At 37.7% G+C, this 25,656-nt stretch overlaps 1 protein-coding gene, 1 long non-coding RNA gene and 1 other non-coding gene across 3 annotated transcripts; 1 reads left to right on the top strand and 2 right to left on the bottom strand.

The window, feature by feature from the left end:
• Window positions 1-1,787: 1,787 nt before the first annotated feature.
• Window positions 1,788-4,808, bottom strand: LOC122081586 (7-deoxyloganetin glucosyltransferase-like). The gene is made up of 2 exons (XM_042648765.1): window positions 4,246-4,808; window positions 1,788-2,985 (listed from the first exon to the last, which is right to left on the bottom strand). The coding sequence occupies exons 1-2, from the start codon at window positions 4,757-4,759 to the stop codon at window positions 2,048-2,050; spliced, it is 1,452 nt and encodes a 483-aa protein (XP_042504699.1). The 5' UTR covers window positions 4,760-4,808; the 3' UTR covers window positions 1,788-2,047.
• Window positions 4,809-7,782: 2,974 nt separating this feature from the next.
• LOC122081072 lies at window positions 7,783-11,449 on the top strand. The gene is made up of 3 exons (XR_006140993.1): window positions 7,783-7,920; window positions 8,443-8,508; window positions 11,414-11,449. It is a non-coding gene; the product is annotated as an uncharacterized LOC122081072 (long non-coding RNA).
• A 9,089-nt stretch (window positions 11,450-20,538) lies between these two features.
• Window positions 20,539-20,645, bottom strand: LOC122083017. The gene has a single exon (XR_006141544.1). It is a non-coding gene; the product is annotated as a small nucleolar RNA R71 (small nucleolar RNA).
• Window positions 20,646-25,656: the final 5,011 nt, after the last annotated feature.

A 25,656-nucleotide genomic window follows, 5' to 3' on the forward strand; every position in this document is an offset into this window, starting at 1 on the left:
ACCCTTTTATGTTTATGATTTATGCAATTGAGTTGTAATTTTTTAAGTTATAGTTCTAGGCTTAGATCTAGGTGACAAGATCACGAGCTGTGGAGCAATTTTTTTTTTCAAGTTCAAGCATTGATTCAAGTAAGTAGGCTCCTTCAGTAGTCTTCTCTCCCCCCTCTCATTCCCTCTTCTGACTACCCTTTCTTTCTTAATTTAGGATTTTTATTTTCAGTCGTTACATTATTGCTATCCCTTTCCCCCAAGGTTCATGGCTATTGTATGTGTTGGCTTTGCCCCTCCTAGCCATAGAACCATCAATTTATTGTTTTTATTTTAATTGTCTCCCTTTCCCTAAAGCCAAATAGAGTAACCTTTGTAAGAGTGACTCTCTGGTCAAGTAGGGAAACTCATATTATGATGCATTCCTCGGGCTAAGTAGAGAAACATACTTGTGAGTCTCTCTCTAACTTTATCCCCTTTCTTTTACTTTATTTTTATTTATTTATTTATTTATTTATTTTTTTAATTGCGTGGGTTGTTTATTTTCAGTTATTTATTTATTTAATTTTAATTGCGTGGCTTGCGTCTTTAAATTCTTAGATGATGAATGGTTAGAATGTTATTTTAGATACATATGTTTAGGACGGTAATTAGAATTAGATCACAACCATTAATCAGTTCACTTTCGCATTATTAAAAGAAATAAAATATAAAGTGGTTGTTCTCCCTGTGTTCGACCCGTAGCTACACTGATCCGTACGCTTGCAATTACATTTTAAATCTCAAACAAAGCCTCTATGGTGAAGAAGTTTTGCAACCTTAAGCATGGGGTTTATGTGGCCCTGGGCTGGGGCGGGTATGCAAACAGCATGAGGCTGCTTGTCTTCCGCTCCAACAGAATCCATTCTCTCCTCCACGGGATCAGAAGCCCACCTCCCACTCTCTCTCTCAAGAAACACAGCACCCAAGACAGCAGTTGTCCACGTCCACGTTGAGAAATAGAATAAAAGGAAAAAGAGGGGATAAAATAAAAGACCAGTTATTGTTAAGGAAATTAAAGCTAACGTGGTTGATACTTGAATGATGCCGTTCAATCTGCTTCAAAGGTAAGAACTGTCCTCAGAATCTCAGATTGAGTGTCTCAAGTGGTTTCTCTCTTGTGGAAGTCTTTGAGCATGGTTGTTGGGAGGCCTTCCAGTTGTTTATGGTATTAGTCCTTGTTTCTCTGTATACCCTCTTCCTTTCTTCTTCTCAATAAAACATCTTATCTATACAATAACGAAATTGAAATTTAAAATATAAATAAAAGGGACCAAGTTTTCCTTCTGCCAGGGTGAAAAGTGTGTTATAACTTAGATCCCATGTCAGTTCTAGTGGGATTTCTGTTCTACTACCACTTAACACATCGATCCTTTGGAGTTGCAGCGAAGTTTCCTTCACGGGTTGGAGGCCTAACACACATACAATGGTTGGGAGAACCTAGACATACACACTTGAGTCCTCCCGATTGTTGGATGCCCTTCTTATCTAAAAAAAAATGTTGGATATGCACTAACCCTTTAATAATATTGGAGAGGATCTGAATCATTTAATCGGGGATAAAAGGTCGAATATGAGAAAAACTTGGATAAACAAAGATTTCCTACAGTTTTTCTGGGCTTCTTCTATAAAAACCAAACATCATAAGGGCAGCTATCCTCTTAAATCCACAGGCTGACGATCGCCAACGAAAGGAAGATTCGAAATGGAACACGTCGTTTGATAATTTGGAAAAAAAGAAAAATAGAACACGTCATATATGCAATCAAAATCCCTATAGAATATTCTTTTAAGAAAAAGGTACTTGTAAACGATGAGACGCCATTATCATTTGAACAAGATTCTAAAACTATACGTAATCTTCTTTTTGGTAAAAGGCAATATGTAATCAATACCTAAAGTTTCCACTGAAAACTAGTTGAAAACAACCAAAGCTTAGCCGTCTCATTTTGATATGTTCAAAGTTTTTTCAGAACAGTAATGGATTGTTCTCATATGTAAACTTGATCAGAATTCCTGTTTAGTTGCGAGTGGCCAGAAGCACTTGATTTACCATCTCATCAAAATGGACGTTGGATGACCCACCAGGGGCAATGGCCTCCTCTGCTCTCTTCTTCCATTCCATGGCTTTCATCTTCATCACCTTTCCCCTTTCTCCCACCATCATTTCCCTCACATTCACCTCAACGTCTTCCCGCTTCACGTCATTGTTGATCTCGTCGCCGATCCCCCAATGAACGCACGAATACCGGCAGATCGTCAGTTGATCGGCGAAGAACGGCCAACACAACACGGGCACCCCACCGCATATGCTCTCAAGTGTGGAGTTCCAACCACTGTGCGTCAAGAAACAACCCACGGCTGGGTGGTTGAGCACTTCCTCCTGTGGACACCAACTCGCCAGAATGCCTCTCTCTTTGGTTCGAGTCACAAACTCGGACGGCAACACCGCCGAGTCTCCCTCCACTAGGCCAGGTCTTATGATCCACAAAAAGTTCTGCTCGCTATTAGCGAGCCCCCATGCGAACTCTACCAGTTGCTGAGGTGTTATAACCGTGACGCTCCCGAAGTTCACATAAAGCACCGAACCGGGTTCTTTTAAATTGAGCCAATTAAGACACTCCGGTTCTTCTCTCCACAAATTCATGAACCCGATTGACTTCGAACCGTCATCTTGAATCTGGTTCAGCAGCAATTGAAGAGGACCAATGCTGTAAACGCGCGGCAACATTACAGAGAGTGCTTTCAAGGCGTTATGCTCTAGGGCATCGAAGGTATTTAATATGACCGCTGCAGCTTTTTTAGCTCTGACCGCTTCATCTTTGATGAAGTTGAGCATGATATCGTTTGGGTCCGTGGTTCGAACGAAACTAGTAATATCTCTCAAACGGATATCTTTCATTCCTGGGATCCAATCAATGGGGGTGTCTAAATACCCATTTATCAAGTAGCTTGAATCTGTTGTTACAATACACAAGATAATTAACATAGCAGAGAGAATGTAATCTTGGAGGCTACGTTTGATTGCAATGGGAATTTAAAAGGAAGAGAAGTGAAATTTTCATACTTTAAAAAGAATTGTTTACAATCATTATCTCATATGATTGTATAAACTACTTAATTTTTTTAATCATATTTAATAATGATATATTTTATATATAATTTTTATTTTACATATTATAGCAAAGGGTTTTGGATGCAAAGTAAAGTGAAATTTTATAACCAAATATGTAATGATCTGAAGTTAATGTTAAAGTCACATGGGTAATGATTATATATATATATATATATATATTTTAAGTATGAAAATTTCACTTCATTTCCCTTTAATTTCCCTTACAACCAAACATAGCAGTAAAATATAAAATAAAATTCAAGACAATTTTTCGGATTTTAAAAAGCAATCTCTTTCAAGATCAAAGCTATGTTGAGTTTCTCTTTTGGCTTATGGGTGGATTATCTCAAGAATTATAACGTTGCCACTTCCTTGGAACTTCCTTCTCTCCTTAAAGACGTAATCTTACCTTGTTTTCTTTTGTTGTCTTCCCCTTTTGGGGTATTCGTTATGTATATTTGAGTTTTATTGAATATTAATTGGGGAAGAGTACACCAGCATGGGATCAATAGGAATCCCACATAGAAGCATCAAGAAGGTGAGAATTTTCTCCTTTCATTGGGGGAATTGTGGTTATTTGCCCCCTATCCCCAATGTGTTTGGCACTACTCCCACACTCCTAGATCGAGTTCTTTTTCCCATATAAATTTTATCCACCCAAAAATAGGAAACAAAGTTTTCTATCCAGAAGCTGCTCTACGCCACAAACACGGGGAGAACAAAATGACCACAGTGCCTCTCCAAGGACACATGCTCCTTTGATTGTGGCGCAAGGGCCGCTTCTGACTGAAAACACTTTGCCCCAAAAAGACACAATAGGTATTGTAGACTATAACAGAGCGGTGGGTATTAGATGATGAGAAGACCGAATTAGGTTCATGTATGAGAACAATCTCCTACGTTACTGGTTTGTGGATTTAAAATCCATTTTCTCTCTATTATTCATTTAATAAATTCTAAATCTACGTATCAAAGAGCACGAGATTGTTCTCCTATGTGAACCTGACCTGGATTCTGAGCCCTAAGTGGATAATACCATTATGTATTGTGCATATTCTTTCCCACAAACGGTTGTTATTTCATAAATTTAATTTTAGCCATACCTTTGAGCGGAGTAAGGCCTCTTTCCATGAGATGGGGATAGTGCATGCAGCCTAAGAAGCTACAGGCGCTGGTCGGCCAGAACAATACTTCAGGGACTCCAATTACCTCAGCAGCTTCGAGGGTGAAGCTCATGATACCATCAGAGACTATGCAACTCACTGGAGGGATGTCGGCAGTGGTGTTGAGTTTGGAGAGAAGCTTGCGGAAGGGAACTAAGCAAGTGGTGCTTGTAGACTGAAAGAGGGCTGGGACATCTTGGTTGGCATCTATATCAGAAGGTGGGAGACCGTCCGGGATAGTCTCAAATTGGAAGTCAGGTAAGCCCTTGACAGAATCAGGGCCTCTTGACTTGAGTATGCGTTTGTAGATGAATTCAGTGTTGACGAAGGTGATGTGGAAGCCTCTGTGGTGGAGAAGCTTTGCTACCTTAAGCATGGGGTTTATGTGGCCCTGGGCTGGGGCGGGTATGCAAACCGCATGAAACTTCTTCTCCTCCACTATAACAGAATCCATTCTCTCCCCTTTTGGAACAGAAACCTCTCTCTCTCTCTCTCTCTCTCTCTCTCTCAGAGTTGTGGCCTCACTCCAAGAAGTCCCAATTTTATTTATAAACAAAATTAGAATAGAAGACAAAAGAGGAGGGATAGAAAAATAGAATAGAAAGACCAAATTTTCCTTTCACCAGGATATGGAATGTGTTAGATCCCACGAGGCTTGCTGGTAGGAACCAACCTACCGTTCATCGGCACCACCGAAGTCCACTGCAATTTTGCCAAGTTGGTTGGACTTCCCACAAAGAAACTCCAGCCAGGCAGCAAGCTTCGCATGGTGGTGATCTCACCGTGATTGAGGATTGATCTCGATCCATGCATATGAATAGAATCCAACACTTGTTCTTTTTATTTCATATATAATACTCACTACCAAGGATTTAGGGGACGGTATCGGTATCGATATCTGTTAATACTGATCCGATATCAATTTGGATCGGATCAGTTTGGATTGGTGGGTCGATCGATTTTGTCCCTGCTTTTTTTAAAAGGGTACTAAGTTTTTTACTATTTTACCCCTCAACCGATATTGATCCAATACGGCTGATCCAAATCGATACCTGAAACGGTGCTCACTACCCTTTTAATGGCAGAAATATATTAACAACGTTATCTTACTTTTGTTTTTAAACTATCACTCACCTACATTTGACCTATATTTACTACAACTCCTTTATTTTTTACTTTTTTTTTCCAATACTCCCCTACTTTGGGACTTTTACATCTCTTTCTCCCCTAGCTTCTTTTAAATACATATTCAATACTTTTATTAAATTTTTAATTAATTTTTTATCCCTAAGACCATGTGTTGAAACCTTAATGGAGAATTTAACATTGATGCCGATCTGAATTAGCATCGATTGAGACGGATACCAAACCAATACCGATCAAAAAGTAAAGATTACTAAACTCGTGATGATAGATAAGATAAAAGAAAAAAATTAATAAATAAACAATAACCTTGATAATGGATGAGACAAAATTAAAAAAAGAAATAAATAAATAAATAAATAATATCTTTAAGTGGTTCAATACTAATGCAGTAAAAAAAAAAAAAAAAAATGATATGAGATCCAAGGAGGAGTTTGACAGCCAACAAAGCAACATTTGAACCAAGTAATTGGAAGGACAAGCTGGTTGACTGCTTTATTGGATTAGTAAAAGCATGTTTTAAATCAGTCCATTTGGAAAAAAAAATTATTTTAAAGGTAAAAAATGAAAAGGAGGGGTAATCTGGGTATTTAAAAAGAGCAGGGGAGAAAGAGAAATAAGAGTCCAAAAGCAGGGGAGTATCAGAAAAAAAAAGTAAAAAGTAGGGGAGTTTTAGTAAATATAACCTAAGTGTAGGGGAGTGATAGTAAATTCTCCTTTTATAATTTTCTTTTGTTATATCTGTGTAATTTTGGTTAGGCTACTACTCGCAGTCTTAGCAACACAAAGCACACTATAGAGTGTCACTACCGATGACGTGGTGAATCCAGAGCAAGTTTTTGTACATGAACCTAAGTTTCAATTCTCCTACGACTAAGGTGGATGTATGTAACCCGTTTATTATCTCTCCTAATTTTTTTACAAGTACCTGTCTCTTCCTATTTTCTCTCCGATTTTCTTTTCCACACTCCATTTCTATATAATTTAACATTTGTTTATTATTAATCCTACAAAACATTTTATTTTAATCCTACAATATAGCTAATACTAATCCGAAATCAATAAAAATTAATGGATACTATTTGCCCAGCCACTTCTCTTTTTTTTTTTTTTTTTTTTTTTTTTTTTGTCTCTTCTCTCTCTCTCTCTCTCTCTCAATTTCCGTTCACATTTATTTTAAAACGCACTTAAAACCGGCCTCTACCATACCAATACAAGGCATAAATGGAAAAAAAAAATTTACTCATCCATAGAGGATGATTCACCTACCATCCTAGGGTTCACAAATCCCTATAGGATTTTAGTATGAGTCCAAAATACCCTTTTCATTACCTCTCCCATTCATATGAAGCCTATGATGAATAGATCATCGTGGTTAAAAGAAAACGAGGTCCCTTCACTTATCGAGTTATCAAAGGGTATTTTGTACTTAGGGTTTTAGGACCAATCCAATTGATCGATATTAAATTGGATTGAATCAATTTCATATTGGATCAATATTGATGTTGTATCGGATCGACATCACAAGAGAAAGAGCGTTTTGCATAAGTATTGTTGGAATCAATTAATTAAAATAAGAAATAATAAGTTAAATAAAAATAGAAAAAAATTATATATAAAGAGAAATAATATATGACATTTAAGTTGGAAGAGAGAGAAAGAATGGTAACAGCATTGTAGGTTTCAATAATAATTTTTACTAGATTATATGTGTCTGTAAAAGAGCAGTAGATTCTCATACCAGAGCCTGCTCCAGACTCTGAGGTGGCTATTGAGGCATCGCTATCGAGGTTGGGGGAAATTGAGATTGAGATTGTGATGGGTTTGGGGTTGAGACAAGGCACTACTCTTGACGATAACTGGTGAATGGTGGAGAGTGGTGACGATATCGTTGAGAGACCATGTCAATTACGCATTCCCTCACTGACGAAGAGCTACACACCACAGCGGAGGAAAAGGCCAAAGCGAGAGAGAGAGAGAGAGAGAGAGAGAGAGAGAGAGAGAGAGAGAGAGAAGGAAAGTAGTTACGTCTTCTTTTTTCACAACCTTTAACTTAAGTAAGTTCTTTTTATATAAAACAAAAAAAAAAAAAATGGGGAGAGGGATAGGTATGTTAGCGAGATACAATGGAATCAGGAATGCTAGCAAGCCTTGATTGTTAGATGAAACATAAGTAATCTCATCCATTAGAGACCGTTGTCTAACATAACCTATCCACCACTGGCGCTTTACAATTTCTCTTCTTCTACTTCTCCGCATTTGTCTCCATTTACATCTCCAACTCCGGCCTCCTTCTCCCTCTCCTGCTCCAACCCTTAATCCATTGTTCACCCCAATCCTCTCCCCTCCCAATTCATCAAGCAACAGACCAGTGACCGGCGACCAGCAACCAGAGAGACCTCCGAGCAGTGAGCTACGACTTCAACCATTGACAAGCTACGAATCTGAGTGCGGCGAAGGGCTCTCATTTAGGTTATCCTTTTCTTTCTTTTTAAATTTCCCCTTTTCAATTTTTTTCTTGGGGTGATTTCTACGTATAATTTCTTCTTCCTACTTCTCTAGGGTTTCTCTGTTGCAGATGATTTGAGTATATTGTATATTGTCAAGCAATGAGTGGCAGTCTGTGATACAAGTCGCCTCTCATGAAACCACGGCGTCAAGATGTGGTTCTCTATTTATCATTTTCAATGATTCAAAAAAAAAAACAACGATAAGCCAGATAGTTAAAAACATCCATATTTAGGTTTTTAAGATTGGGTATGTCTAAATATTACCAACCAGGTTACAAAAACCTTGTAACCTAAAGTACTGTGTCCCCATTGTTTTGTCATTTTGTGATTGGTTTTAAGCTCAAAAAAATAAATTCAACCTCAAATTTTTGAATCGTTACTTTAATTTAAATAGCAAAACGAAGGGTATTTTTGAGAATGAATACACTCTTCCCTAACAATCCGAACAACCCCTCGCCCCAACTGATCGTCTTCCTCCTCGCAGGTCTTTCTGATACCTTTGCTGGTTTTCATGGCATAAAGTTCGGTGAGATCATCTCCAATGAGTCAGGTAAAGGCTCTCTTTCTTCTCGGCGTGTCTAATGCTTTTCTGGTTTTTAGGGCTTAAAACTTCTAGTGGACTTCATTTTTGTTCTTTGAAGTTTGGAAAACAAAACCTCTTCCTAGAAATTCATGCATCAATTATTTTGTAATAATTTCCATTGTTGTGCATTAGAGATGAGGTCGGTAAGATAGTTCTAATCATCTCTCTCTCTCTCTCTCTCTCTCTCTCTTTCTTAACAAGGGATTCAAAGAATAAAAGAGTTCGTATTTTTGCACACTAGCCCTTACTCTTTGAGAACTTCTATAAATCATCTTCTCTCACTGTCATATCCCTTTGTTAAATTCTTTGTTTTGGCTGCAAATATTAGATAGCATTATATAGAGAAAAAACTGTGTTAGTGTTTGTGTACCCAAGTCAAGTAGTTCATTGTTTGATTGATTGACATATGTTCCTGTCGAATAAAAATTCAAAAGCAAAGACCGTATGAGTGATTATTGTGCGTAGCTATAGATCACCAACTCCCTTTAATTTTATTGCAGCAGTAGATTGTCTTGATTTTATTTATATTGTTGCTTATTTTCTTTTCCAGTAGCAAACTGATTCGATTATGTATCTAATAGAAAAACAGGTCATCTCAATAGTAGGAAGTAGATAATATTTCTTGAAAAGCCTTTCGTTTTGAATGATTACTACCCAATTATGTCGTGAGATACTTTGATTTATCATACATCTCTAATAGAAAAACAGGTCATTCAGGTTTTCTAGTCTCACCCATGGAAAAATTTTGAGGCTATAGTTTCCTGAAGTCCTCCATGATCGATTCTGTAGTTCTTCGTGGGTCTGTTTGATAACGACAGGTGAAGTAGTAAACATTATCTTTTGAATCCTTTCACGAGGATCCAAATTTTTCTTCCAAGCAGCCAGACTTAAGTAAACATGTGATTGAATTTTAATATTGTAAAATGATTTTAAGGGGAAATAGTAAAACCAATACAATATACATACAACTAAAGTATTTTGTTTCACAACACTGCTTCTGTCTTTCCAACTCTCAACTCTGTCTAACACACATCCTTCTGTAAACTTGCTGCTTTCTTCTTCTTCTTCTTGTTTGAAAAGTTACTACTTGATCTTCATGCATACCTACTTGCAGGTCTCCATTCATAGCATAGAGATTTCAGGAGTCTATGTCAACAAATCTGAACAAAATCAACCAATTAGGCCAAAATGTAAAGATAAAAATCAAACATAGAGCCATGAAAATTTGATCAAATTAGCAGTGCCAGCTGTGTTGAGATGTTGGGAGTCATATAGTCCACATCCATTGGTATCAAAGTAGCAATGCCTCCCTCTCCTACTTCCTCACAATGGGAAGCGTAACGGGAAGAAGAGAAGGGCTAAAAAGGCTAACCGTGGGCTCTTTGACAGCATCTTACTCATTTATGTTCAATTTCCTATTATAATTAGGCTAGTTTTAGTTAACTTCCCAGTTTTATGTTTAAAGTTCAGAAGTCAGCTTATTTAGGAATTTGATTTCTAATTAAGAATTTTGTAACTGGTTTGTGACTTTACCATTTCAAACTGGTTTCTGCATATAGTTAGATCTATAAATAAGCTTGTACAATGCCCTTTAGAGGCCACAGATTTCAGTATTGAAGCGTGAAATTTTTTAATTGTTTATCTCCTGTGGTTGATTTCCTATAGAAGCAAAATTAGATTCCTTAGTTTCTTGGGTAGATTCTCAGTCAGACCTTCTACATTCATTCAACATCAGCAAACAATAAGGTCAAGGTTGAGATTAATTACTCGAATTCGTTACCAATAGTTCTTGTTTACATTCTCTGTGAAATTAGTTTCTATTGAGTGATTCTACTGTTCGTTTTCAATTTTGACTTGTTTGAGATCTCATAATCTCTTATTCTATTAATTCAGATCTGCCTTCAACTTAAAATCCTACTATGAGTTATGTTATTGTCTGCAAGTAAATCCCTGAAATTTGACCAGAATACTCTAATGAGAAGTTGCACCAATAAAAAATACTAAGATTTCAAGGCCATATGTATAGAGTCTCCCTAGAGGATGCTTCTGCATCAAGGCTATAGATGACTCAATGTTAAAAAAACATGAGTGCTTGTGAGTTAGTAATTGTTATGGTCTTTAATAGAGTAAAATTCTCCTAGAGGATGCTTCTGCATCAAGGCCAAAGATGATTCAATGTTCAAAAACATGAGTGCTTATGAGTTAGTTACTGTTATGGCCTGAAATAGAAGGGTTTAAACCTTATTAGCCATGGGGTTTTATATTGTTCCTTTCCAAGCACAATTGTGGTCTTTAGAAGCTTCTTTGTTTTATTCGTGTGTGTGTGTGTGTGTTTGTTTTCAGTTGTTTTTGCTAATTTATATTTTCAATGCTTAGTCTTATTAGTTCAGTTTATTTCTATTTTACTGTTAGAAGTTTCCGTAGTCCAAAGAGAGTTTCTACCTGAGTGATAGATAGGGAGAGAGGAGAAACTGTAATCGCCTCATCACTTTAGTTTCAGTAGGTTCCAATACGAGCTGTTACTGGAAGTTGCTTACTTCATATGATAAACTTACTGTAAATGTGGAGATAATTTGGCTTTAAACTGGTATGGATTCATATTGGCTTTGAAACCAAGTCTTCACTACTTGTCCAAAGAATTTGTTGTTTTTCTCTTTGTATTATTTATTTTTTTATTTATTTGGTGGGGGAGTGGAGGTGTGGTTGATTGAGAGCTGAATTAACAACTTTGACTCTCTTGATTGAAAATATGAAAATTTCATATCTTTTTTTTTTTGGTCTGCAAGTGCTAAGATATGCCTTAGATGTCTATGATTAATGATTCTATTTAGAACTTTCTCAGTGTCGTTAAGACTGACCTTAGATGATGCAGGACCAATAGGGGGAAGGGAAAAAACCCCTGAGAGAAATCTAAGTTGGAGGGGAGGGAGCCCTGAAATGGAAGTTTTAGTAGGACTATAAAGCTAAAATTTATTCTGTAAATTAAATTTTGATAGAGTCTATTGGAGTCTTACCATCAAATGGATTGGTTATGGGTTTCTAAAGCACTGTAATTGTCAGAGAAGAAATGCTGATCATCGAAAATGGTTGGTGCTCAGTGTTGTTCAAATGGTCATTCTTCCCTGTTTATCATGGCGTAGAGGAAAAAGGAAAATTTTATGTTAACAATAAAGGAAGCTAAAAAAAAAATAAAGTGAAATATTTATAAAGCAACGAGCCGACGAATGATATATCGGGGGGAGAAAATATGGAATCATTTGAAAATGGTCATGGTATACATTGGTTAATCTATCAAGTTCTAATTTTCTCTAATCTAATGGCCTTCTCCCCTTTTACTTGTTGAAGTTTGCCACTGTCTATTTCAAACCTGTTAGTTAAATCGATTTTTGAGATCAATCTTATCATCAAGAGTTTAAAACCTACGTCCAAGCTTGGTTAATCGAAAGTTCGAAACTAGATAATCCACGTTCTACATTTCAGGTTGATGCGGTAAATTATGACCAGTAGGAGGATGCAGCAATTCTGGGCATTCTTGAGAATATGCAAGAAGGAAGTGAGTAGAGCATCGGGCCGAGCCTATGCGAAAACCCTTCGTTGATTAAGTCAGAAAGTGGCAACAAATAGAATCTTAGGTTTTTCTCCCTCCTTCTTTCCTATTTTACCTTGTATTTATAGGTGCTCGAAAGTGGGTGCTCGTGGGGCCTCCCTTCCATATGGGCGGAGTCCTTCGGAGCAAGGGCTCCCATATCCTTGTGGATATCCTATTTTTCAAGAATATTCGGTGGATTATTTCTTCTTGACATGGAGGATCATGGGTCCGTGTGCAAGGGTTGTTCCGAGTTTCAGGGCAGTAGAACTCTTATCCACAGAGGTAAGGGCGATGTTCCTTAAATGTAGGAACCAACTGTCGACATGCATATGCACCATACCTGCACCTCCAGGTCAGGTACCCGTATACCTGAGGCTCGGCCAAGGATGCGCCAAGGAGTCGGCTCTGCAAAGGATGACCCAAGGGGTCGGCTAGGCCAAGAATGAGCCGAGGGAGTGGCATTTTTACCTTCATCACAGGTATTCTACATTATTGCCGGCTACAAGGGCTATTATAGCTCTTCTTCGACACATACAAATGACTTATCAAAAATAAAAAATAAAAAAACACAAGGGCTATGATCAATCGTTTGGATATGGTTTTGGAATAGTGACCTATCACACTACATGAACCTAGGCCACTCCTCAATCTATGTATATCAGAAAATTATGTCAAGTGCCAATGGAGTTGGTAACTCAGTGGAAAGAAGCCATTGTCCCATCAATGCTTGGATTGATTGGTTATGGTTTCGAGTCGACGAACCTCACAATTGCTCGTTGATCTTGCCATATGGGAGTTTTACTCCGGAGGCTATGATTACACACCATGGAATGCACTTTTCTTTCGCTTGAAAAGCTGATCGAAAAGTCTCAACCAGAGGCCACTGCAGTCAACTTCTCTTGCTCTGTTTTTCTGACTCTTTGTGTAGATTATTCGTTCAGATTTCCGCAACAATAGGCCCCCCTTACTTAGACAGCAAATGGCCCCAACACATGTAAAGTGTTCGCCCTCAGAACGATATTATTCTATTTATATAAGCCAGGTAGCCAATCTCCTGTAGTAGCGACTGATCAATCAATAATAATAAAAAAAGAAATCTTTATGAAGCGGAGAAGACTATAATGAAAAAATGTTTCAAAAAGAAAGGGTAGAATAGCGAAGAAGCCACAGGCACTGGTTGTACAGAACAATACTTCAGGGACTCCAATTTCCTCAGCAGCTTGAAGAGTGAAGCTCATGACACTATCAGAGACTCTACAAGTGACCGGAGGGACGTGGGCTATGGAGTTAAGTTTGGAGAGGAGGTTGCGGAAGGGAACCAAGCAGGTCTTGCTGGTGGAATCACATAGGGCAGGGATGTCTTGGATGGCGTCCATGTCTGAAGGTGGGAGTCCATCTGGGATTGTATGGAATTGGAATTCAAGTAAGCCCTTGCGAGAGTCAGGACCTCTCAACTGTGGTCATTTCTTCTTCCACAACAAAAGTAAGAAATGACCACAGTTGATTGGTATTTCTGATAAAGAATATGATAGAAAATAAATGCGGAATAATTCATGAAGATCGATAAGCATGCACGATAAACACTACAAAAACACGTTTTAGGCATACCTGAATCCATGGCTGAAGAGTAAGAACTCCTCAATGTCTTATTGTATGCTCCTCGTACAACACGATCAATGTTGGTCTAGTCTACCCTCTTTCCCTTTTGCTTTTTTGGTCATTAGCATCACTTAATGGGTCAGTGATAACTATATATAGGGGTGAGGGTAGGGACCAACCCTGCAATAAAATTAGGGTTTCCTCCCCATTAAGGAAACAATACCTTAGGTCCACACATAGTAATAAATATTTCATACCATTAAGGTGTGCTAATAGAATCCAATATCTCCATAGAGATCACTTACCAATAATATTAGATTCTTTTTTCTTACTCCATCTGTAGTCAACACCACTAAACCGGTTTTGTAAACAAATCTTTGACTATACTAGCCCACCTAATAGGAAATCTTACAATCTCCCACTTGGGCAGCATATGTCCCAAGTTTTAGATTTTAAAATTTATTTAAAACGACTCTCCGATTTAGATAAACTGAATGTGGCCACAAACAAAACAGTGTCGAATGGAGTGCACCTTAAACCAAATGCCTTGGTCCGAATGCGAATTACAAATACCCAACCGTATTGATCATCACATCTAAAGCGATATGAGACCACACACGTCAAAGTGCTCATAACATCACCGACTTGGGCTGAACAGTATGAAAGTGTTGTATAGAAATAACATGCAATAGTGATCATCATGTTTATTTCCAAATTGGTCCTGAATCGAAAACCAAATGAGCCCTATGAGACAGATACTGAAGGTCTCATTAACTACAAACGTCTCCCAAACGCTCAAGCTTCAATCAAAGAAGCTCATTGGGGCTGGGTCCGGATGTCCCACTACACTAGCACTAGACCTCAATCAGACGAGGCTTTGCTAGCGACTGGATGTGTGTGTATTGACTGAAATCTTAGATACCGAATGAGGTAAATACATCACATATAACCTCAATTTTTCTGTAGGAGGCAAATAAATAAGTGTATGCATATAAACAAATGGCCATAAAATGCATATATATAAAATAAAACTGAAAGTCAAATACGAACATATTGAGCAAAACTCCTACTAATAAAATACATCAAAAGAATTAACAAGTCCCATATTAGTGACATGCTCTTGAAAGACTTTTGGAGTCAGGCCCTTAGTAAGAGGATCTACAATCATGTTTTCTGTAGCAATCTATTCCATTGTAATCTGTGACTCTTGAACTTTCTCTCTGACAAAAAATTACTTAATGCCAATGTGTTTAGAGTCTGAAGTACTTTTACGGTTATGAGAGAAACGAACCGCAGCAAAGTTGTCACAGAACATCCTTAATGGTTTAGATATAGAGTCAATAATCTGTAATAATGTAGTTCTACAGAAATTTATGATTCATGAGCTTACTACCACTGATCTTTAGATAGACCTATTCGATTCCTCCCATTTTCATAAAGAACCTTAGCTTGAACATAATTAACAACCATTGGCTTAGGAGGCTCATCAATTAAGATTAAAATTTATTATCATAATAGCCAGAGAAATATTAAAGGATTAGTTCCATTCCTTAAAATTGGAACCATTCAAATCTTTTTTTAACAGAAAATAGTTGAGAAGTCAAAGCTGACAAATATAATCATATATATTTACCAAAATATACAATATGCAAGAACAGAAGGCATATTAAACTTCCCAACAATATAATTAAATCTGACTAATTGGGCTATTAATCAGATTTATCCTAGTATTGTTTTCAATAACTGTAGGAAAATAGAAACTGGGGAAAGATCCGACGTCATCGGGGTCACACCTGTGGTAACAAGATCGCCCAACACGTAGTGGAATCTTTCACATGTAAGGCGAGACGCTCAAAACAATACCACTTTAAAGATTCTGTCACCTGTGATGGCAAGACAAGAACCTCCAAAGCTATGAAGCCCAAAATGTCACCCTCACACTATCAAGCAAAACCGACCAAATGAAGACTCACCTGTGGTGGCACGAGCACATCATTCACCATATGGTCTCCTTGACTGCAACCCATCCTGAATAATCAATAGTAATTTTATAATCTCAATAACTAGCCCACCAAGTGGAAGCGTAATCACTGAAATTATAAAAACCTATAGACTTGGATTGCTACCAAATGCTCGTGGGTTTAGATTTTTTGGGTGCAAACAATAAGATGGGTTATTTCAGTATTTAATTAATAAAATATTCAACATAAGCCCACAAAAGCAACCCATTATAAACCCTAATAGTCAATATGGTAACATCATAATTTAACAGTTATCAAAGTGAGTACATTCTTAGTATGACAGTTTTGTATTTCCAGCCATTACCATAAATAAATAAAAATCTAAATATGACATTTTCTATAATGACAACATGCTAAATATGAAAGTTCATAACATTTATTCATGATAACAAAAAACATATGAAATATGTTACTTTATCTATAATTCGTTAGATATACGAAGTTGTATGAAAGTATGAACTTTCAACCCAAATGACTTTAATATCTAATATAAACATTAGCCCATAAACTTTAAAGTCAATCATAATAAAGCCCCATAATTTCTTCAAGTCAAAAGAAAATTAGCTAATAGGGCACATGAACCGAATAACTTATAGGCTAAAAACAACAATAAGTCTTTAATAAATAAAGGTAATGTTGGCTTAGATCCGTAGTAAGTATAAACAACTTCATAGGCTTTATACCAATAAGCCACTAAAACTTCAATGAGTTCATTTAAATCATTCAAATATAATATATCTGTTTTATCTCGATGAATTTTCCATAAAATTGAACTTTATCACAAGTACAAATATGACATATAAATTCGAAGAAATATTACTTAAATAATACACTTGTGATATTTTGAATCATAAATGGGTGTCAAAACTCATAATTATGTGTCTCGTGACGAAACCTGATGTCACGGATGGTCAATATAACATCGAAGAAAATATAAAAATACCCCAGATTGACTTAAAATTCATAAACGACAAGTGTAGTATACATAATAAAACATGTATGATACATCTATCACCCTCAATAGGATAATAATTTATTCTCCCACTAATATAAGAGAGTAGGACTAGATGACCTAATAAAAATACCATTTATAAAAGTCAATATCAGTTCATATTAGAACTAGATCTAACTGTTGGCTTGAATAAACAATGCCAAAATAGTCAACAATATAAACAGAATTCAGAAATCATTTCAATAAATCAAAATTAAACGATTTCTAATTCCATTTGCATAAACTGTTTATGGTCTATACAATTATTAGACTCAAAAACTGGATTTCATTAAAACTATGCTGAAAATAGTTAATAAACCATCAACATGTATAAGCAATGTAGGATGATCTTGTGTTATAATATCTCAAATGTGAGTATAGGTATCATTATTAATATTAATCTTTAAGATGCCAACTCTACCCATAAGAATCTTCACAAAAAATCGATTTAAATAGACCACACCAATAACAAAGTTTAACTTGGTGAGATTCATGTGCATTCACTGTAATAACTATATCACTCAAGAGTTATAGCTGAAACTGTATCTTTATCCTTTAAGACAGGAATACACTGGTCCTCTCATTTTCTTATATTAACTGCTAAAAGAACAATAACTTTTGAGATCTCCTTACCTTTGGGATCAGAATCCTTAGGGTCCTGTCATTTTCTTTAACTTTGGTGACATCATCTTTAGGCAAATGTCACCTACTATGCTGCCCTAGGAAAAATCATGAAAGAACAAGATACGTCACTTTGGTGGAATCCACATCACCCTTTCATGGTTCCCTGGAAATGCGTTTTGCAGTTAAACATGTGCGAAAACTTACACCCAACTTAACTCCAATATATTTATTCATCATAGAGTATTCCAAATATGACATGCAAGCCACTGATTTTTGGTTTGGAACTTCATGAACAACCTTTGTAGATGCTTGCTTACTACCATATCCAAGCAAACCAGTTTTTCGAGAACCAACCAACTGCACACTTGTCACTTGGGATTGTCCACTCTTAGGCCCGTTTGAAGTTGGGCTTGTGATGAGCACATTTATGTGTGAAATCTAGGGTAGTAAAACATGCATTTTACATATTTAGAATGGAGCTACCTTGGGTTTTACTCTCTTTTTGCAGGTTTTATATTTTCAAGGCCTTAAGGAATATCGGGCGCTATATCTTCAATTTTACACGTAAAGAGGTCCTATTTCTTTTCATGGTTGCGAAGAGGACGAAATTCTGAGCAAGATGGACGTGTTCAATTAAAAGTACACATTCGTTTGGTCACCCGTACAAATGATTATTCTTTTCGGGTCAGAAAAAGAATAATGGATCAGAACTGAACCGAGATGCAGAACCAGCCCGTTTGCAATTGTCCCAGAGGTACAAGGAATACTCCAAATGCCAACAAGGATCGATGGACCACATCCTTAAGTGATTAAAGATTTGTTTTTGGTAACAACAACTACCTAGCTTAGTTGGTGAGCTATGGTGTACAAAATTCTCTTGCTCACCAAGAGGTCTCAAGTTCGAATCTCATGGTTGTTTTTTTTAGAGAATTTATTGAAGATTTTCTGCTTTTCACTCACTTAAAGCACTAAGGGCATGGAGGGGATTTCCACATCAAATTAGAAGCAAGAAAAATCATGGAAGGGTTCTTGCACAAGAGAAGAAAAAAAAAGGAAAGAAAAAAAGGGGAGAACCAAAGATTGTCCAAATCTTCTCTCTCCTCCACATCATCACCAAATATTGTCCAAATCACACAAAGAAGAAGAAAATCGTCCCTAGGAGAGAGAAAAAGAAGAAAAATAAATTAGGAAAAAAAAAAGGAAAGAAAATAAGCAAAAAAAAATTATAGGAAATTTATTTCTCTCTTCTCTCTCCTCCATCTTAGCACTTTTGGACTCAAAAGATCTCACAATCAATTGTGGGTTTCTCTCTTTTAGGAAAGAGAAAATTGTTACCCTACCTCTCCATTCCCTATAAATACAACTCATGTAAGAGGAGGGGAGACAATTCATTCTTCTTCTAGTTTTTTTTAGTTGCTCTCTCTCTTCCTCTTTCTCTCTTTAGTTCTAGTTCTTCTCTATTTTTGCTTTAATCACTTTTGTAATAGTTTTTTTTATGTCAATTAATGCAAGCACTCTTTTATTTTTATTCAGCCTTTTTATGTTTATGATTTATGCAATTGAGTTGTAATTTTTTAAGTTATAGTTCTAGGCTTAGATCTAGGTGACAAGATCACGAGCCGTGGAGCAATTTTTTTTTCAAGTTCAAGCATTGATTCAAGTAAGTAGGCTCCTTCAGTAGTCTTCTCTCCCCCCTCTCATTTCCTCTTCTGACTACCCTTTCTTTCTTAATTTAGGATTTTTATTTTCAGTCATTACATTATTGCTATCCCTTTCCCCCAAGGTTCATGGCTAGTGTATGTGTTGGCTTTGCCCCTCCTAGCCATAGAACCATCAATTTATTGCTTTTATTTTAATTGTCTCCCTTTCCCTAAAGCCAACTAGAGTAACCCTTGTAAGAGTAACTCTCTGGTCAAGTAGGGAAGCTCATATTATGATGCATCCCTCGGGCTAAGTAGAGAAACCTACTTGTGAGTCTCTCTCTAGCTTTATCCCCTTTCTTTTACTTTATTTTTATTTCAGCATTTTTTTTCTTTATTTATTTATTTATTTTTTTTAATTGCGTGGGTTGTTTATTTTCAGTTATTTATTTATTTAATTTTAATTGCGTGGCTTGCGTCTTTAAATTCTTAGATGACGAATGGTTAGGACGTTATTTTTAGGACGGTAATTAGAATTAGATCACAACCATTAATCAGTTCACTTTCGCATTATTAAAAGAAATAAAAAATAAGGTGGCTACTCTCCCTGTGTTCGACCCGTAGCTACACTGATTCGTACGCTTGCGGTTACATTTTAAATCTCAAACAAGTTTTTGGCGCCGTTGCCGGGGAGACAGTTCCATGTTATTTTTCACTTTCTTTTGGTAAATCGGAGTGCTTTGTTTGCTTTGTTTTATATTTTTCCTTTTCTTTTATTGAATTCCTGAGAAGAACAACTTGCAATAATAGTTGTATCAGTGGAGGTCGCCATGCCTCACAGTATGATAAAGACAGGTTTCGCCCTGTAGCAGTACCTCAGGAATTGACCTGAGCAACCCCGGATCCCTGCTGGTAAGCTCCCAAAAAGCAAAAAAATAATAATAATAATAAAATAAAATAAAAAATAAAAAAATCATCAAAAAAAAAGTTTTGCTATCCATTCTTTTGTGCTTGTCTTACTTTAGTTGTGGGTAGTTTTTCTGTTGCATGAGTGTTAAGTGGGTACGTAATACTAAGAATCGGTTAGAAAGAAGAGATCCAACAAGTAGTGACCCTATACGTTTGCTCTCTTTAAAACCCTTCAATATGGGAGACCAACAGCAAAACCCTTCACCTAAATCTCTGAAAGATAGGTTCTACCCTGCTAGAACAGCCCAACCTTCCTGTATAGTTCTACCACAAGCCCAGGGCAATAATTTTGAACTCAAATCTCAATACATCACTATGTTGCCCCACTTCCATGGGTTGACCTCTGAGGATGCATACCTATTTCTAAGGGAATTTGAAGAGGTATGTGTTCTAATTAAGATCCAACAGCTTTCTGATGATGCTGTTAAGCTTAGGTTTATCACTTTTGCATTGAAAGACCAAGCTAAGAAGTGGTTGTATGGGTTACCCACAAATTCCATAACCTCATGGGAACAGTTCACAGTTGTCTTCCTTAAGAAGTTTTTCCCAACTCACAAGACCAATAAGCTTAGAAGTGATATCCTTCAGTTTAGGCAAAAGCCTAGTGAGTCATTTTCCAAACTTATGGAGAGATTCAAGGATCTACTCCAAGAATGCCCTCACCATGGCCTAGACCTATGGCATTTATGTCAAATAATTTATGAGGGTATTGATTACCCAACTAAACAAATGATAGAGTCTATGTGCCCTGAGGGATTCACATCCTTTACAGATGAAGGAAAGGCATGGGAATTTTTACTTGACTTAGCTGACAAAACCCGTGAGTGGGAATCAACCCAAGAGAGTGAAAGAACCATAGGAGGAAAAGGATATTTTGTGGATGGGATAGTAGCCAAGGAAGCCCATTTGGATAGCCTAATCAAGAGGATTGAGGCTATTGTTCCTAGAGAGCCATCATCAGTCAATTTGGTTAAGATTTGTGCTTGGTGCCAGTCCCCTGGACATGTCATAGAAGAATGCCCTAACACCTCTGGGGGCACTTCTAATGATAGTGTTAATGCCTTATACCAGAATAATCCATATAGTAACACCTACAATCCAGGATGGAGAAATCACCCAAATTTCTCTTGGAATCAGGGCAACCAAGCAGGACCTTCCAATTTCTATAATCAAGGTCAACCTGGACCCCAAAGGCCTCCCTTTGCACAACAATCTTTTTCTCAAAATACTTTTCCTAGGTCAAATGTAGGACCTCAGGCGAGTTTTCCTAGGGCCCCTCTTCTATCATCTTATCAGCAACCCCCTGGGTTTACCAACACTGGAGAGGCAAGTAGAATAAGTGACTTGGAAAAAAAATATGGCCCTCCTCATGACAAGCCATCAAAATCTTACGAGAGAACTTACCCAAGTTGTCTCAATTATGCGTGAGAGGGAGAAGGGAACTTTACCCAGTCAACCAGAGCCTAACCCTAGGCATCATCAGCCTGTTAGTTCACAAGGACCAACTAATGCACCACTGAATATAGTACAAGGTCAGACTCAACAAGGGCCCTCTAACCAATGTAATGTTGTTTATGCCCTTAGGAGTGGTAGAGAGTACCTACAGAGCGTTCCTAAATCTTCCCCATCTATTACTCCTGTTAACTCTTCTTCAGTTGAGGACACAAGTGTGCCTCTTGTTCCAGGTTCGTCTGATGAACCTAAAGATTTTTCTGAAACTAAAGATGATTTGGTTGAGGAAACCAAAAATGATTCTTCTGAACAGGGGCAAATCCCTAACAGTCCTTATGTTCATCCTGTCCCATTTCCTAATCGCTTGGTAAACAAAAAGAAGACTGCTTCCATGGATAAAATTTTAGAAGTCTTCAAAAAGGTAGAAGTAAACATCCCTCTTTTGGATGCCATATCCCAGATCCCCGCCTATGCAAAGGTACTGAAAGATTTGTGTACTCACAAACGTATCACTAGTGTGCCCAAAAAGGCGTTCTTGGCAGGTAACATTAGTTCCATAATTACTCAGCCTATAGCAGCCAAGTATAAGGATCCAGGGAGCCCTACCATATCTTGTGTCATAGGCAACACCTATATTGAGCATGCCTTACTTGACCTTGGCGCAAGTGTGAATCTTTTACCTTACCATGTGTACAAGCAACTAGGATTAGGAGAATTGAAAGCCACTGGAACTACTCTTCAGTTGGCAGATAGGTCTGTTAAGATTCCTAAAGGGATGGTTGAGGATGTCTTACTAAAGGTGGGGGAATTTATTTTCCCTGTTGATTTCATTGTGTTAGATACTAAGCCCTTCTCAACCAAGGATGAGATCCCAATAATTCTAGGAAGACCATTCTTGGCTACCAGTAATACATTAATCAATTGCCGGAATGGTTTCCTAAGATTATCTTTTGGTAACCAAACTGTTGAGTTTAACATGTTTAGGATTGGCAAGCAACCACATATGGAAGAAGAGATCAATATGCTTGAGGATTTTTTGGATTTTTCTGATGATTTAGTTACCAACTTTGATATTGATTTTGATTCAGAATTCCAAGAGTGTATGGATGAGTTGGATGATGATAGTGAAAATTTCTTTTCTGAAGTCTTGAGTCTTCACACACTTGTGGAGCCCTTAGGACCCCTTTCCAATTCCATTCCCAAACCTTCCATAGTTGAGCCCCCTAAGCTAGATCTTAAGGAGTTGCCATCTAATTTGAGATATGCTTTCCTAGGGCCTGACCAGACTCTTCCTGTAATAATTTCTTCAAATTTGACTTCTAGCCAGGAAGAGGAGTTACTTAAAGTGTTAAAAGATAATAAGGAAGCCCTAGGTTGGACCATGGCTGATATCAAGGGTATAAGCCCTTCCATTGTGCAACATCATATACATCTTATGGAGGATTCCAAACCATCCACGGAACCCCAAAGAAGAGCTAACCCAGTGATGATGGAAGCCATTAAGAAAGAGATCCTAAAGTGCTTGGATCATGGAATAATTTATCCTATTTCTGACAGCCAATGGGTAAGCCCAGTTCACGTAGTGCCTAAGAAGTCTGGTGTGACTGTAGTTCCTAATGCCAATAATGAGTTGATCCCTACCCGTGTCCAAACAGGATGGCGAGTGTGCATAGACTACAGGAAGTTAAATGCGGCAACCTGGAAGGACCACTTCCCATTGCCATTCATTGACCAGATGTTAGAGAGGTTAGCTGGACATGAATACTATTGCTTTCTTGATGGATATTCCGGCTATAACCAAATCCCAATTGCTTTAGAGGACCAACATAAGACCACTTTTACATGCCCATATGGAACATTTGCTTACAGGCGTATGCCCTTTGGGCTTTGCAATGCCCCTGCTACGTTCCAACGATGCATGATGAGCATTTTTTCTGACATGGTCGAAAAATTCTTAGAAGTATTTATGGATGACTTTTAAATTCATGGGAATTCCTATTCTGAATGTCTTCATCATCTTTCCCTAGTTTTGAAAAGGTGCATATCTAAGAATTTGGTTTTGAATTGGGAGAAATGCCATTTTATGGTTAAATCTGGTATTGTTTTAGGCCATGTAATATCTAAGGAAGGAATTAAGGTAGATAGAGCCAAAGTGGATTTAATTGATAATTTACCACCTCCTCAATCTGTTAAGGATGTTCGGCCTTTTCTAGGGCATGCAGGCTTCTACAGAAGGTTTATTAAGAACTTTAGTCAGTTAGCCCGACCTCTCACCTCATTACTTGTCAAAGATCAGACTTTTGAGTTTTCCAAAGAGTGCCTAGAATCCTTCAAGCAACTTAAGAAGGAGTTGACCAATGCACCCATTGTTCAACCACCTGTTTGGACTGAACCTTTTGAACTGATGTGTGATGCTTCAGATTTTGCCATAGGAGCAGTTTTAGGTCAAAGGATTAATAAGTTACCCACTGTCATTTACTATGCTACTAGGACCTTAAATGATGCACAACTCAATTATACAACCACTGAAAAAGAATTTTTAGCTGTTGTGTTTGCATTAGAAAAGTTTCGGTCTTACTTAGTTGGCTCACATGTGGTGGTGTATACTGATCATTCTGCCCTCAGATACCTAGTTCAGAAGAAGGATGCCAAAGCCCGTCTCATTAGGTGGGTTTTACTTTTGCAAGAGTTTGATTTAGAAATTAGGGATAAGAAAGGAGTTGAAAACCTAGTTGCAGACCATTTATCCCGGCTTCCCAATTCCTTGACTGTTGATTCTCCAGTCAACGAGAACTTTCCAGATGAACAATTATTTGCAATGTCCAGTGAACCATGGTTAACTGACATTGTCAACTTCTTAGTTTCAGGTGTGACTCCGGATCACTGGTCCACCCAAGATAAGTATAGGTTTCATTCCCAAGTTAAGCACTTTTTCTGGGATGATCCTTATTTGTTTAAGATATGTCCAGATCAGATTATCCGACGATGTGTTCCTGATCATGAGCAACATTCCATTCTCTCTTTTTGTCATGATCATGCATGTGGTGGACACTTTGGACCTAAGAAGACTGCCGCAAAGGTTCTCCAATGCGGATTTTATTGGCCCACTCTTTTTAGAGATGCTTTTGATTTTTGCAAGGCTTGCCCTGCCTGCCAGTCTTTTGGCCGTATCAATAAAAGGAACATGATGCCCCTCAACCCTATTTTGGTAGTTGAGATCTTTGATGTATGGGGCATCGATTTTATGGGACCATTCCCTAATTCCTTTGGGAATTTGTACATACTTTTGGCCGTTGATTATGTTTCTAAATGGATAGAGGCCATACCTTGTAAAACTAATGACCACAAAGTGGTGGTCCAGTTTCTCAAAGAGAACATTTTTTCCCGCTTTGGTGCACCACGTGCAATAATTAGTGATAGGGGTACTCATTTTTGTAATCGGCCTTTTGAGGCCTTAATGAAAAAGTATGGGATCACCCATAAGTTATCTACCCCTTATCACCCTCAAACTAGTGGCCAAGTGGAGGTGTCTAATAGGCAGATCAAACAAATCTTGGAGAAAACTGTTAATCCCAACCGTAAGGATTGGTCCCTTAGGCTCATTGATGCCTTGTGGGCCCATCGGACTGCATTCAAGACTGACCTTGGCCAGTCTCCCTACCGTTTGGTGTATGGGAAAGCTTGTCACTTACCAGTTGAGTTGGAGCATAAGGCCTTTTGGGCCATTAAGAAGCTTAACTTTGATTTGTCTGATGCGGGAATTCATCGTAGGCTCCAACTATCTGAGTTGGAGGAACTTAGGAATGAAGCCTATGAAAGTTCTAGAATTTACAAGGAAAAGACCAAAGCGTTCCATGATAAGCACATTCTGCGCAAATCTTTTGCAATTGGTGATAAGGTCTTATTGTACAACTCTCGATTGCATCTTTTTTCCTGGTAAGCTTAGATCCCGATGGGATGGCCCATTTATTGTTCATAATGTATATCCCCATGGGGCTGTGGAGATTTTGAATCCAGGAACAGGGGTAATTTCGAAGGTTAATGGTCAGCGTTTGAAACCGTTCCTCGAGTTTCCTACTACTAGTAGTGAAGAGGTCATGGATCTCCATGAACCTCTTTACACTGATGACTAACTGTTATTCAGGTATGACCCCCTTGCATTGTCTTTGCTTTTAATTTTTTCCATGCATTGAGGACATTGCATGACTTAAGTGTGGGGGAGGGAAACCA

Source organism: Macadamia integrifolia, chromosome 6 (assembly GCF_013358625.1).
Source record: "Macadamia integrifolia cultivar HAES 741 chromosome 6, SCU_Mint_v3, whole genome shotgun sequence".
NCBI lineage: Eukaryota > Viridiplantae > Streptophyta > Magnoliopsida > Proteales > Proteaceae > Macadamia > Macadamia integrifolia.